The sequence below is a fragment of the Buteo buteo genome, chromosome 2 (assembly GCF_964188355.1).
Source record: "Buteo buteo chromosome 2, bButBut1.hap1.1, whole genome shotgun sequence".
Taxonomy (NCBI): Eukaryota; Metazoa; Chordata; class Aves; order Accipitriformes; family Accipitridae; genus Buteo; species Buteo buteo.
The window spans coordinates 46,662,721-46,678,723 of NC_134172.1; the positions used below are offsets into that span (position 1 = coordinate 46,662,721).

Consider the following 16,003-nt stretch of genomic DNA (forward strand, 5'->3'; position numbering starts at 1 on the left):
ATTAGCACTGCAGAATAGTACATGCTTTCATGCAGCACATCTAGCAACAGATACCTGACTGGATATTTGCTGTCCTCATCTGGCCCATGAGTCATGCTACAGAAGAATGTGCTTATGCTGTCACCTCCTTGTGAAGCCCTGACTCTCACCTCAGGACTTGCCAACTTCAAAACGGCCAAGACTGTTTTATTTTCCCAGTCCTGTTCTAATATTTAGCCAAGAGATAATAGGTCATAAGAAACAAACTGAATGAGTGATCAGGATAGGCAGGCTGGTCAAAGCAAGTGTCGCTGGGGTGCCTGGAGAGGACTGGAATTGCAAGAGGCCCGGTCTGGCATGCTTTACAGCTATGTGTGCCTACATTTCTGTTTGTGGACCCTCATTTTTTTTCCAGCGTGCATAATTTGCATTTTTGGATAATAAGCTTCTCTCACTTAACTTCTCGAGAGTCCAGGAAATGCTCAGATACTCCCCATTCCTTTGTTCTCCCACCCATGATCCACAGACCTTTCATTGAAAACCACAGCATAGTACAGACCACAAAAATCTTCAAAGCCACTGTACAGTGTTATAGGTGCAGATGTAGACATGCAGCTGAAGCTTGACTTTGTAATAAAAAGGAATTTCTAAAAACATCTCTTGACAGGTAACAAAACAAAGGGAATATAAGTAAAACCCTTTCAAACCGCTTAGCTAAAGGATCTCCTTGAGAAAATACTGCTCTGATTGTATTATCAAAAAACCTTCAGGCTACATTTTGAGAAATAACCAAATGGTTGGAAACAGTATCACTAAAACGCACTGTTCAATTTATAGCCACACTGACAAAAGAAGAGGGCAAGGGGGCTTCAACTCCACTGAAAATACAGGTGGGAAGAGGGCGAAGTCCTCCAGACCAAATAATTTCAATCACAGGATCGCCTTTGCCCTCTTGTGGGCAAACTTCTCTCTTGCAGCTTCTCAGCAGATCCCTGTGCAGACAACTGCACCGTGCAGACGCCACGAACAGGATGCAAAAGCATTGCTGGCCTTCCTTGTGCTCCCTTTAGCAGGCAAAGAATAGCTATTCTGAATGCAAAGAGAAATCAAACCCCAAACCCAGCCAAGTAGTTAACCTTGCTTAGTTCCTGCACGACAGCACGAAGGAGGCTGTGTGATAAAGCAGGTGGCCGGTCGTGCTCCTTGCTATAAGGAGAAAGCCCACCTGAAAGCAAGGAAACATCTATGTGCCTTGAACAACGGACATGCAGGCAGCAGTGACCAGGAAAGCCACAGGCTACCAGCCTATAGTCTGCCCTGCTGCGCTATTCTCACAATGTACAGTAAACTAACTTGGATTATGCTCCTGAGAAAGGAGCCGTCATGATTCTAGCAATAACATGACTTAAACTGTGTGGTCATGCTCCAAATTATTAAATCTTTGTTCATCTTTCTTAGGACTTCTGAGTTTTCTCGTGCTGTGTAAATCCACCACTGACGTACCCTTTTAATACAACATTTTGCCTCAATTGTTTTCTTGCATCTAGTTTTCAAATGTAATTAAAAGCATTAAAGACCTTTTTCCCTTATGAATCCTTATGGTTACACTCATCTCTGGCAACTTCATCAAAGAGACAATTCCACTTTTAACGTTATGATATAAAGAAAAATATACTGTGGCTTTCCAATTTCAGTGCTGGCAATGAAGAAAGTGCCATTCTCCTCCTGTTTACAAGATGACCACAAGGTAATAAGCAATCTGTAGGATTATGAAACAAAAAAGCTACCCTGCCAGAAAGCATGCAGGTTTATTTCCTTTTCCTCACCCCCTACCACTGACAATCAGACAAACATTTTTAAAGGATCTGGTGGCTCCCCCTCAACCAAGTAACTGTCACCTGCATTTTTCTACACCAGAAGAAGCTCTTTGCTCTTAACGCTTTTTGCTAGTTTGTGCTCCTTCCTTCAACAAAGTCTGCCACTCTATTTTTTTTCTAGCTCCAAGTAATCAAGACAGTAGGAAAGCAGCACTTGAATTATGCTTGTCACAGTAACCTACAGACCATGGTAGGTGTAAAGGCTGTTGCAGACTAATTTGGTGGGACCCTATGGTAAGAGGCAATACTGACCTTATCAGACCTCCCCCCTGGAAACCTGCAGTGACAATATCCAGCTTTGCAAGCTGGACCCTCTTCCCCAGTAACACGCAAACACAATGCAAGCTCTTTCCTCCAAACTAAGAACAAAGAATGATGTTATTTCCTATGGTTGGCTCAAGGAGAACTACACAGTGACACCAAATCATAGCAGCAGAAATGAAAAACGCTTAAGTTATTTACTAATATTTTATTTTAAAAAATGGTTACAAAATATGTTAGAAAGTTCTTAAGACCAAAAAAGCATAGTACATTAAAAAAAGACCACAGGTTTAAAATGGAAAAATATTTAGGCATTTCCAAATTATTTAAATGGAAATTCAAGGCAACACTGGCAACAAGACTGTATAAAATTTTTATTTTATATATATAAACCCACTGTATTATTATCCTGATTTAATAATCATTAAAAGTCACTTAAATTCTCAAAGGTATTAAAAGTGATATAGTTCTGAACAGCATAGTTTACTGTCTAGAGAACTGCTTATGTTTACAGCAATAGACTAAAACAAAGATGAATTTCCATCTTAAAGGCACTACCAGCATCTTGATTTGTTACAATTTTATATATAACTTTTCAAACATTTCACCAAGTATGTATTTCCCTTCAGTGTAGAAAGCTTGGTATTTTTATTGCACAAATTTGAACAAGGATCACCGTGACAGCCATTATGCAAAAACATCTTGTGCAGAGCTCAGAATTGTGTGAGATAACTCACTGCTTTTTCAAGTTGGAGGATGCAAATGTAGAACTCAACTGTAACAGACCACAAGCCTTCCCCACTATTTTTAAGCACAGAGTGCAAGCAAGAAGGCACAATTTCTTCACATATTTAGAACACAAAGGGCACTGGTAGCATTGTGATTTTAATGTGGGCTAAACACCAAACACAAAAATGAACATTCACAATCTACACAACACACGTGCAGATTTTCAGAGAAGAAACTCACAGTCCAGCCACTTAACAACAAGTCCTCACATGTCCTGGAGAATCCTCTGCACTGATTCTCAAGGCGCTGTAAACAAAGCCTGAAAGTGGGTGCAGAGCCTTTAAATATTTTTGGATGGGCTCAACTGGAAAAGACGAAAGCTTTTAATGTGTCTGAGCAGGCTCGCAACACCACTGCCAAGCACCATGGTGAAGAAGGGAGAAGACAATCCCCAGGTAGACGTACTGGGCCAGTAGCTTCTTTTCACAGGTTTTACTGCCAGTTAAGATTGTAGAGAGATGGTTACTTTGCAAACAGAAGAAGAAATTTAAGGCAGTTGCTTGTAACAGCACTTCTGCCAGAGCTCTCACCACTCTCCTGAACAATCCCTAAACCACTTGAGTCAAAATCAGCCACCTTAATTTAAGCAATTTAAATAGCTGGTTTAAATAGGCTGATTTCATCAGAAGCAGGCTGGGAAACAAGCAGTCTGCTTTGCTGACAGAGCACGGGAGGGGTAAGAGACATCCAGCCACACATGCAGAGCTCCTGCAAAACCAGATGTTTAATCCAGCTCCAATGCCATTCTCTGGGATCAATCTAATTAAAAGACAGACACTCAAAGCCTGGATCTGACACCAGAAGCATCAAAGGGGGCACATTAAGACTGCAGGAGACCAGTCTGCTCAGCCACTGCAGCAAGGAAGTCTGTCCCCTATCTAGCCTGTGAGGGCAGAAGAGCCAGGAGGGACACACACACACACACCTGCCCCTTTACCTTAGGAAGCTGATACAGCAGTTAAAGAAATGACCCCACAGAAGCGGAGAACAGCATACACACTAGCAAACCTGCTTCTCAACTATTTTAAAACATAACAAAAAGAACACCTCATACTTAATAAGCCTAGGATTAATAGTACCACCATGCAGAAACTGCTTTGTTAGCCAACAACTGGTTTGGAAGCAACTATTTAGCAATTGCCTTGAACCTATAACCAATATGTGACTTGCTTGTAGTATTATACTACTATGTGACAGATTAATGCCAGCTAAACAGCATCTGGAGTGGAGCAATATGTATTGTAAAGAATAGCAGGACTCTTCCTATTAGTAAGCTCCTGTGATATACAGGAAAACAACTAACCAGTTTCCCAAAGACTACTGTTGGTTGTTTTCATTAGCTGCTGGCAACGCTTGCATCCCTTTCAGTCAGAGATGGAATCTGATCCTCCAATCTATGCATGGATCGTTCAGTTGGTGAAAGAATGGGTATAAACTACCTACTTGGAACAGCTAAAATGAAAATTAAAAACATGCCAAAACACCCTCACTCTAACAACCCAAAAACATGCCAGGGATGCCAGCATGTATGTAGTAAGAGAATCCATCAAACTGCTCTGCAAAGGTTGGCAGTATGCTTCAAAAGGCCTAATAGTCAGATCATGGGAGTCAGGAGATCTCAAAGTCACTTCTTCTAACACCAACTCCTTGTGGCACTTTTTCATAAAGGTAACTTGCTCTGTATTTCAGTTTCTCTCTGAAGTGTCAACAGTAGGTACCATAGATAGGGAGGCTGAGGCAGAGATGACTTTACAGATCCCTGTCGGTACCATTTCCAATTCAGGAATGGACACCAATAACAAAGCACTTAGGGGGAGAAAAGTCTATAGAAAAAGCAACCAAAACCCAGAACTCTATTCACATATTTTCAAGCTGAGAAAAATTACAAGAAAAATTACCTTACAATAAAAGTCTTGTCATGGTGCTGCATTGCTTAATAAATACCAGCAGCAGTGTTACTCTTACACTATATTTACTGCTTTTAATTATAGATCAAGATTTAGAGACTATAGACGTTTTGATGTGAAAACAAATTCAGTAGAATCCTAGGCAATAAAAAAAAAAAAGAAAAAACCTCTTAGAATATTAATCATAGATATGGACATGATCCCCAAAGTAAGACATTGCAAATCATAGCACAGAGATTTTTTGTTATGGCAAGCTTCATATCACCAGGAACACTGCTTGTAAACAAAACATCTCTAATCTACCCAGTTTTCGGAGACAGCTACAGCAAGCTCGGTACACCCAGACTGAGATCAGGTTTTAGTGCAAATGGACACTAATAAATACAAAGGGAAAAAAAAAAAAAGCCAGTCCAAAAAGCATTTCTTCTTTGCAAAGCAGGAAATGCTATGAAGCAAAGTATGTCTTTTATGCATGGCTCTGAAACCAAGCTACAGCTTAAACTTGATGCTTCACACCACCTGTCAAAATTTTACATCCTCCAAGCAAAGTGTAGTGTTAGGCTTAAGTCTCAGAGCTTAGAGAGAGTACATCACAAACTCAAATTCATCAGAAAGTGGCAGCACTGGAAAAAAAACTCTGACCTTCTTTTACAGTCCTTTGTCTTACAACAGCTTCCTCATCCTTTTCCAAATGCAGCTTTCTCAGCCAATTTCTGGAGGGCTTAGTCTCAGTGCTGCCACAACAGGTTACAGGACTATAAATTTGTCAGACTAGGGTATTGATGAAATGGGAGTTAATGCCTGGAAGACACAGCAAATGTCATGAGCACTCAAACAAGAATTGTTTTTGCATAATCAGCTTTTTCTCATTTGCTTTGGTATTTTGGACATCTCCTGGCTTACAGCAATTTGCTTTACTTTTGAAGGCTCTCCTCTTCAGTGAGGTCTAGCAGTCTTGCTTCTACCTCAGACATTTGAAAAATGCCTTTTCACCACTCCATTTCTTTTACAGCCATCAACATCTGGTCCGATATGTCCGTCACTTGTCTGCTATGTGTTGCATCAGTAGTGTTTCTTGCAGTCATACAGCCTGTCGCTTTTAAGACACATCAAGGGTACAAGTGCTAATTTACCTGTTTACCAGCTGCCTTAGTAGCAAGAAGTCTCAAGCTAGTGCCCTATTTATAAACAAAGAAAATGGTGGGGTCCATAACCATTCCGGCAATACTTACCATTAACTATGCATAAACAAGCTGCATATGGTATTAACCCTGCAAGTAATATTCACCAGGATAGTATTAACCCTGCAAGTAATATTCACCAGGATAGTACCAACGCGCTGTAACATTTTTCCCATTGATGTTCAGATTGCCACTTTTTGGGTTACTTTGTGAAAATATTTATTCTTCATCTTTTTCCTCTCACAGCTGGCTTTTCAAGTTTCTTCCTGCAACTTTTATAGCTTTCAAAACAATCTGAAAGAAGATTCTGGCGCAGAGGTGCAAACTTTGATGATCATGGGGTGCAAACTGTCTCCTTAATATACCATTACATTAGCCCCCCCATAAAAACCCTACACTCACTAATCCATTAAACTGATCTCCACAGACAGAACTGAGACACATGAATAGTAAACCCAAAACAAAACCCCTTATGTAAGGATAAGCATTTCTGTTAGGCTCCAATTAGGTATCCCTTTTATATTCACAGTTTGACCAGTAAGTACAAGAATGAATTCTGCTGTACTAATCTATAACTCATAACAGAATTATCTGGTCCATTTATACAGAAAGTATCTTTAGGTTATAGCTCAGAATTTATGCATCACACATTAATCTTTATTAGTCACCTCTGTCAAAATCAAATCAGCACTCTGTTGTCCTTAAGTTATTCTACTTAGACAAGTCTTTTTAGTGTGTGTCACCTGGAGGGGTAGCAGGACCAGTTATTAAGCAGAACCAGTTACCTTAGAAAATGATGCTCAAGATGCCATTACTTGACCTAAGGACCTATAAAAATTTGTGATGAGCAATGCGTACAAAATTGGTTAGAAGGGAGACAGAAGATGTTACCTACAGCGCACTGAAGGTTCATTTTAGTTTGCTCCATTCAAAAAGAATGACATAATTCCAGAAAGTTAGCTTTGTTTATTCAGTGGCTGATTTTCTGTGTAACTCTGAGCATTGCCAGGATTTTCAGAGGATCCGTTGACATTTTGTTTCTGACTATGAAAACACTCTATAATAATTTCAGCTGAAAATGCACCACTTGCAAGAAATCCAAACACCTGTGAAAGTGAAAGGAATATATAATTTTTAAATGTATAAACACTGTTTGGAGAGATTTGCTGGACAATTTACATACATTAATAACGCTTATATATAAAGTTTCCAGTCCTCCTTAAATCGGTAGTTCAATTTAAATTAGAAACAGATCAGAAATCATAATTCTAGCACATGTAATGCAAAAGTTTTTACAGTTCTCATTCTCTTAATCAAGTGTGAACCATACAATATGTTCTAAAGAGCCCTTAATAGTAAAAGTATATTCATTTTATTGCAAAACTTAGTTATTAAAGAAGCATGGCATTGGTGGTATAGCAGAATATTTATCCGAGAGATGGCTGCTGATTAAAAGGACTAAGTGAATAAGAGTAACATGTGGAAGGTGAAAGGAGATAAGATCCACAGAGCCTAAGCAAGTTCTTACTGGGTCAGCAAGGGGGGATGAAATGACATTTTGTTAATGACATTTCATTATTAGTCATAGCAAGATAGTGGTAAGGAGAAGGTTGTTTTTAGCAGCTTCTATCAAACAAGGATACACATACATGCCTTATTCTAACTTTTACATAAATTTCACACAACTGGTTTGGGCCAAAGCAATTTGACACTAGTAAGTCTTAAATCACAATAGTTGGGGTTTTTTTCCAACTCCAGGAAAAAAAACTTGAAAGACTTTATACTCAAACCATTAGGTTTGAATATATCATCACAGAAGATGACTATACAAAAGTGTGTATCTCTAATAGCTTGTGCTGCCTGTGGAACAGAATTATTTTGCTTTCTTTCCTAACTCATTTTTTCTCATCCAAGAATAAAATAAAAATTTTATCTTTTAAACTCACATATTCACAATTCCAAGGTTATTCAAAAGAAGTGCCAAATGAGTGAGGAATTATGAGATCCACAGCATCCCAAAGCCTCTTCAGTGTCCCCCGGGAGATGCATGCCCTGTTGCGCTTCTATTTCTGTCACTGAGGAAACTGCTGCTCTTACTGAAGCCTTTGCAAGTCAGCATTCTTCACATATGCTTTATAATGCCTGGTAAAAGGCATGGTTTCTTGCTGACTTTGTGAGGAGGTAGCATTATGAAAGGACAATTGAGGAAAAAAGTAGGCATTTCAGATATCAGAGAACTGGGGAAGCTGTGAGAGATGGAAGCATCAAAACAGTGACAGACGGGGAATAATACAGAGCCAAGGCAGTGAAGTCTGAGGAACCCAGAAGCAAGCCACAAACACTGGGGAGCTGCAAGTGCATGCAGAGCTTTCCAGCAATCCTGAGGAATGCCTGCTCTTTGGATTTCCTGCGGTTAAGTTTCTGGAAGGTCTTAAAAATAGCTAATTCCTCCTGAAACATCACAATGCACTGAATTCTGTTCCCTACCCAGTTTCTTCCCTGCAAATTCAGTGAGGTTTAGAGGGCAGAGAAATTCACATACAAGATAAACACAAAGTAAATGATGCAATTTTAAGACTTACGCATGCAGCATTTTCAACAGCAGACCCAGAGCTGGTCGCAGCAAGCACTATTGATGCTAACAGAAAACAGACAGCTATGGCTCGCATGGTCCATAAATTCTGCAAATATAAAAAAATGAATGTTATAGAATTGTAGATCTACTACCTGAAAAAGAACAAGCATCATAACAGCAGCTGAGTTAATCTGCCAGTGAATTTATACTTGGAAACTTTGACGATAGTCGGAGCTTCAGAAAATATATTGTACAGCTATATTCCGAACAACATTCAACATAATCAACTATTTAAAAGAGTCTGCATGACATACTCCCCTGTTTTTGTCGTCTTTAAGTATTTCATTCATTTCACCTAACTTTTTTCACAATCAAATTCAAGCTCAGGTCAACCACGCTAGCATTATTCCCTATGCAAAACATATGGGAAATCAGAAACCTGTAAGTAAATGTGTTCATTCAAATCTCTTACTACACTCCCCTATCTGTACCTTCATGTAAAAAACCTACTGTTTGCTCTGAAGACAAATAGGAAGGGACACTCATAAGACAGTGTAATATTCTTACTGACTTTACAGAGCAACTTTGTGCCACTGCTGGATCTTCTGAAATATAAAAGCATAAACTGTAATGAGTATGATTATTACCAAAAAGGAGGTAGGCTACACCCAGTAGGAAAATAGATAGGGTAAACAGGCAAGTTACAAGTACCATGCTGGCAGTAAACTGTGTTCCGTATACATACATATATGCAATGACTACGCAGTAGTATTAGTCTGTGTGAAAGACTTTCACACAAGTTCTAAAATCCTGCAGGTAACCAACATGACAATTTTGGAAAAAGTTGTTAATATAAAAGGAACTCTCAAAGTTAACTCATTTTTTAACTATAAGCTACTTTAATCTACCCTTTAAATAAAGGAGATTCATTCTGTGTAGCCTTTTTACTCCACAGTAGTCTTTAAGCACTTACAAGAAATGGTTTAAAAAAAAAAAAAAAATCTTTACCACTGTCTGTACTTTATCTTCCCCAAATGTTTCATATACATCAGTGCAATACACACACAGGATCAGAAGGCTCAAAAGAAAGGCACTGCAGCTTGTGAATTCAAAGAAGTAAAGTCCACCACACTTGATACAATCCTCCACAATTTCTTCACAAATAACAGCCAGAAGAGAGAGAATCTGCAAACAAAGAACATGCTTGAGTTGGATCAAGTCTCTTAATATCTTCAGCAAATAGACATCTCTGATATGAACGTTAATAAAGACAGCTGTAAGAAAAATCCTCATTCTACAAAGAACCCGGTAAAATTTTGCACTATTTTCTTACAGGCAGAAATAATCACAGTGACATGGTTTACACTTGCTGTTAAAAGTTGGTCAATAAACTACACTCAGGTAAGCTGAGCACACACCGCCAAATACAGGCTTCTTGATTAGGCAGTCAAGATTCCTGATTCGTGGTTTTGTGCAATTGCCAGTTGGAAGCAGACAGGGCAGACAGCATGGAGAGCACACATCCCACTCAGAACGAGCAAAAATACTATTGCTTACTACTTACAACTGCACTTAATTTTAAATGCATTTGGGTTCAGGGCAGAGGGGGAAATTGGATGGCATTGACACAGTCAGCTACCTCCCTGAACGTTTACAGCTGACGTTACCTCCCTTAATAAAACTTCAGAGAAAGCGCATGTAGCTAATAGCTCATGTGCTTATGACCCAGTAACGACAGAAGCTCAGCTGTACTTGTAGGAACAAAACTTTAGACTACATTTAACTATGTTGGACAGTGCTTAATCTATGTAGAAGCTTACGTTCACCTTCCTGCCAGATTATATTTTGAGGAAAGAACGTGAGTTAATTCCTGTACAGTCACCATAAACCTGCTGCTCGATTTTCTATTTTATTGTACAAGAAAGAATACTGCTTTATTTAAATGTTCTCTCATTTTGGCTACTTCCTGCTAATTTCCTTCACCCCATAAATTTGACACAGCATTACAGATCCTTGTACTAAGGAGTTCACCAAATTAAAACAAAACCATTAGTAGGAATCAGATGCAGTCATAAAATTGAGACTGACAGAAGGATGATGATCATATTTTTAGTAAGAGTATATGGGCAATAATGAGGTTGACAGTTCTTCTTTAAAAAAGTAAAAAATCAAATTCTAAAATTCAGAACTGTTCTTGGAAAACAACCACCAGCCTTTGGTTTCAGTTTTCTGACAGTAAAAATAAGAACAATAATTTAGCACCTGGGAACTGTAAATTCCCCCTGCTAAGCCAGACCTCATAAGGGTACTTCAAAGCATCATGCTTTGAAAACACTGCAATCATATAAAGTAAACAGGATCTCAGAAAGGGAAAGAACCGGAGCTGGGCAACTGCAGTATTACTATCAGGCCTCCACATACTTCCCTTCTCTTCCGCAGCGGCTGGCAAGGCAAACTTCTCAGCAGCCTTTGCACCTAAACCAGTGACTACAATGGCTGTCTGAAGAATGTTTTGAACTCTGAATTTCCAATTTTTAAGTATTTTTTTGCATTTCAAAAGATTTGCTCACAGCTGCATCCAATGACTCTCAATTTCACATTTTTCACAAGGTCACCTAAAGTGTGAGATACATTTTCATGCATAGTTCTAGCTTTTTTTATCAGCACTGAAAACTGAATGCCATCACTTTCACCTGGGATGAAACAGAACAGAAAGGAAATAAACCTGTCCTTAAAAGAATTTATAAGCTCAGATAACCATAATATGATCTAAATAACTGAAAAAAACCCTCTCTGCTGAGTGTACAAACAAGTAGAACAAAATCCCACTCAAAGAGTAGCTTAGCTATAAAGCGTTCAGTGTCAAATAAGTGAGATTTACCAAGTGGAGTCCTATGTGGGACTTGTCCAAGTCAATATTCAATTTTTTATTAATAAGCTGAATAACAAAATAGAGTACATCATTAAAAAAGCTTTGGCTTGAAGAACTTTAATCAAAGTAGTGTATCAACAGCACATTTACAAGCTGCCAGAGAGTTCTGCTTGGATTTCTTAACTTGCTTCTTGATATCACTCTGGGAAACAAAAGGGATTACTCTGTTGTCCTACTACAAAAAAAAAGAATACTTTTAAATACCACTAAAAGAGTAGCTCCTAATTTCAGCTTATATAGTTACAGCTGTATAACATAGCAAGAAGTTTTTACTAGTATTAGCCAGAAGATTATCGTCTCTATTATTCATCTGCATTTTAGTAACATCCTGCTATTAGATACAGCATAAATATAAAACAAGCCAGGAGATTCCACATTTCATTCAGTTTCCCAAGAACTGTTCTGCTGGAGATCCAACTTGATCTGCCAGCATTAGTCCTGGGATGAGCGCAGACCTCTACAGGCTTACATGAAGCAGCCAACGCTCCTTCTGTTTTGTTTTTTATATCTGCCTTCTCCACACCAATCCCATGGAGAATCCCTAGCAGCTGATGCCCAGAATATCACTACTGCTTTTGTCTGAGCTGTCAATAACAAGTGAAGAGGGGCAGCTCAGTAGTTCCTCATTTTCTGGACAGCTAAACCTTCTGGGCAGAGCTTCTTTCACCCTGAAGCCCAGGGCAACGCCTGAAGACAAAAGCAGGCAGCCGCCACCTTCCTTCCCTCTTGCCCAGAGCCCTGCACTGCTGTGGATGCAGTGCCAGTGTTAGTGGGCAGGCAGAGACTACCTGGCAGGTAGGTCAGGGCACAGATCGGAGCAAGCAAGGGCTGCAGAGGGGTGCGCAGGGACACAGACAGCCTGGCACCAGGCTTGCTGGTTCCTGCAGGAAAATCCACACCTCGCCATATGCATGCACTGCTTGCTGTAAAGGGAAAAGCATCGTTGGAGATGCAGTTTTTAACATCTTTTTAAAAATTAGTAGTCCTAACTGTCCATATGTACACCAGAAATTAAACATCTTCATCTGTGTCTTACCAGCAAGAAGTTATTCATTACTACCGACATTACTGTTGGAAGTTTCTACACAAGTGTCAAGTTTCTAAAGTAGATTTAATAACTGAAAGGCTACGAAAGAATGCTACGAAAAAAAAGCAGATCAATGAACTTTCCAACAGGCCTGTGAAAATGCTCAGCAGTTTCTAGTGCAAAATCTTCTAATTGAGATGGGTGCTCATATTAATTCTGTAGCTCTCATCAATCAGGGCTAATATAGGAAGTGAACAGCTCAGAAAAAGAGCAGATGTTTAAGACTGAATAACCAAAATGCCCTAACTGGAAAGGAAAATTGTAAGAGTGAAACAATAGTTGATGACAGGTATTTCTGGTTTAGATAAAAATTCATTTCTATCTCAGTCTTGGCACAATATGCGCTGTGCCATTTACCTTTGTGCAGAATCTGAACCAGTCATAGACTAACAAAAACATTCCACCTATATATTAAAAAAACCCAACAAAGAGTCTAGAAACCCACGCAATAAGCATGCCTCCCAGCATCCTTTTGGCAGTTACATTTTCCTTATTTCATTTGCCCAAAAAGCTTTAAAAAACAGACTAAGATTACAATGTATGGCATTATTAATTGGAAGAAAAGCATTTCTAAGGTCTAGAAACCAGTTTTTTGCAGGTCAGGTCGTCACAGTATTTTGTGAAACACTTGATCACTTCTATAATGAAGACAGCTGATTTTCTGAGTGCAAGACCCTGTTTAGCAGTCCACACCAGTGCTTATCAGTGCATAATTCCAATAACAACCACTACTGTAACACAAGGCTGATAGATGATAATGACCATCACCATCACTGGCACTTCCAAAAATCAACACTTTCCCGAAACAGGAACATTTTTCTTCCTGCAGATACTGAGGCTTCCACCTTGAGGAACTTCTGGGGCTCGTTCAAAGTGTTTTGACAAAGAACTCCAAGATCTGTGCATTTTGATAAAGGGATATAAAAGGGGAAGGAAAAATGTTGGAAATTAGGAAGGTGAACGACGGTAACTCCATTTTCTTTTTCCTCTCATTGAAGGACAGGTACAGACCATAAACTGCTAATTCTTTAGAAGCATATCAAGCAGCTACCCATCCTGTTTAGGATAATCATAATTTTCCTTTTTCCTACCTAGAAAGCTTTTTAAATAATGCCTCTGTTCAGGTAAACAGTTTAAGACTTTGGTACACCAGTAAATTTGCCTATGTAATGGTTTATTTTAGTTGGTGAACCTACTTCTATAAATGATCTGCTTGTCTGGGAGCAACAGCCAGCAGATCCTACTTTATTAATTTCCAGTAGATGAAGTAAAAGTTTATGTCCTACTATACTTATCTATTTAAAGCCTTCTTGGGTGTGATTTATTTTTAAACACTCTTAGAAAACATTATTTTTGGCAGCGCTACTGTTACCTTTACCACCTCTCAAGAATCTTAGAATGTTTCTGGTTGAGGGTTTTTACTGTGTGCGAAACAAAGGTTAAAAAACAAACATTGTCTTTTCTGCAATGATGAAATAATGAGAAAGGGTTGGAAATCACCTACAATTCCCATGAGCATGAGACATCTGACTAAAAAGCCACTTTGTTGGCTGGAAAACATACCCTGATACACATTTACAGTCAGCTGCCCTTTCCCACTGTCAGTTTCACTACCTCCCTGCCAGTACTTAAGAATGATGCTCCTCCCATCCTTATCACACTGGCACATTTTGGAAGAGCCCATCGCGGAGCGTAGAACAAATGGGAGTCTGAATCACGCACTCAACTGCTGAATGCGTTCGGGAATAACGTTACACATAGCAAAACGGAAGCAGAATATAAGCCTTCTATTTCCTGGTGGGCACAGGACTGCCCAACACGAAGTGATGCACTGCGATGTCTCACGCAACAGGCCACCATCAACACTGCACATTTCTTGTGCCATTTTGTACCATGAATCACGGAAGAAATGAGCGCTCCGACTTTAGCACAGGCAGTGCAGCGTCATAAACTTACAAACGGGCTGCAGGGGCAGCAGAAGAGGGAGGTCGGATCTCATGACCCAGCAAGCCCTTCCCAGTTCTACTGCCCTACCCTGAGGTTCAACCAAAGGCTTCTACCTCCTGTTCTCATCCAACGTGGCCCTCAGAAGAAAATACTAAGTTTCCTGTGAGGCTTCCCTCTGATTTTTAACCTTAATGACAGCAGGCAGGTGAACCACACAGGCTGCAGCACCAAACCTTGGTCGCATGACGCATGCAACCATCAGATGTCAGCACCTGCTCCCGGAGCTGGAACACGAAAAAGGAACACGGCTGTTACTTCCCCACCATAAAATAATCTGAACCTGTGCAGACGATGGTATTATAAGACACCACGCCAGCTTTCCAGCTGCGTTACAAGTCTGCGCAGCTTTAGCGACGAAGAGCAGAGGCCGGCTCTGCCTGTGGTACCTCTGAAGTCAGGCTTTCGGGTGGAGCGAGCCCCTTCCCGACCGACAGAAACGACTCCCCTGAAGCCTGCGTACGGCCGTCGCCCTCAGCCTGCGCTTTGCCACTGAAGAGTTTAGGGGTTTTTTTAAGAGACGGGTTTTTAGGATTGCCCCAAAGCCGGAGGTCATGATAACACGGCCATTTCTGTACCAAAGTTGCGCTTTCGGCAAGCGGGGACATCTATAAAGGACGCGGGCGACAGCCGGCGGCGCGGTAGCAGCTGCTCGCCCGCCCGGCCGGTCCCAGCCCCGCGCACCCGGGCGCGACCACCTCGGGGAGACTTTCGGCCTCTCCCCGCTCCGCCGGGCAGCCGTTCTGCCAGGGGCTGCTCGCTCCGCGCAAGGCCCGGCGCGTCCCCGGCCACGGCGCGGGGGGGAGCGAGAACGGCCGCTGCCTGCGAGGTGCGCGGGCGGGCGGTCGGTCGGTCAGTCAGTCCGTCAGTCAGTCAGCGAACGGCCGCCCTGGCCCCGCTCCCCCGCCTTGGCTCGCCGCCGGCCGCGCCCGCCGCTTCCCGGCGGGGCCGAGGAGGGGACTCACCGCCGGACGCGCCCGCCGCTTGCCCGGCGGGGCCGAGGGGAGGCGAGGAGGGGACTCACCGCTTGGAGCGCTTTGGTCGGCAGCCGCCATCCGCGCAGGTGCCGCAGGGTGCAGCCCAGGGGGCGGCGGGACGGCTTGGCCTGCGGCTCGGTGGTGTCGTTGTAGACGTTGTCCATGGCCGCGCCGCCGGCGGCCGCCAGCTGGGGGAAAGCGAAAGCAAAAGGGCGGCGGGGCCGGAGGAGGGGAAGGGGAAGGAGAAAGGGAAGGGGAAGGCGGCGGCGGAGGCCCGCCTAGGCCCCGGCGGGACAAAGGCGCTTCCTGCAGCGAGCGCCATCGCCCCCGGCCGGCGGCCGCGGCTGCCGAGGGCGGCGGGAGGGGGACGGCGGGCCGCGGGAGCGGAGGGGCCGCGGGGCACTCGGGCAGGGGTCGCCTCAGGCCTGGGGCTG

General features: G+C 41.8%; 1 protein-coding gene across 2 annotated transcripts; it reads right to left on the bottom strand.

The window, feature by feature from the left end:
* Window positions 1-2,474: 2,474 nt before the first annotated feature.
* On the bottom strand, window positions 2,475-15,922 carry CMTM6 (CKLF like MARVEL transmembrane domain containing 6). 2 transcript variants are annotated; one of them, XR_012653871.1, is made up of 5 exons: window positions 15,617-15,922; window positions 9,578-9,754; window positions 8,577-8,675; window positions 6,890-7,100; window positions 2,475-5,991 (listed from the first exon to the last, which is right to left on the bottom strand). XR_012653871.1 is itself a non-coding variant. In XM_075053185.1 (4 exons), exons 1-4 carry the CDS (start codon window positions 15,731-15,733, stop codon window positions 6,951-6,953), a joined length of 543 nt encoding a protein of 180 aa, XP_074909286.1. In that variant the 5' UTR covers window positions 15,734-15,921; the 3' UTR covers window positions 2,475-6,950. The 2 variants fall into 2 exon arrangements, 1 of the variants encoding a protein (XP_074909286.1); XM_075053185.1 differs by having other exon boundaries at window positions 2,475-7,100; window positions 15,617-15,921.
* Window positions 15,923-16,003: the final 81 nt, after the last annotated feature.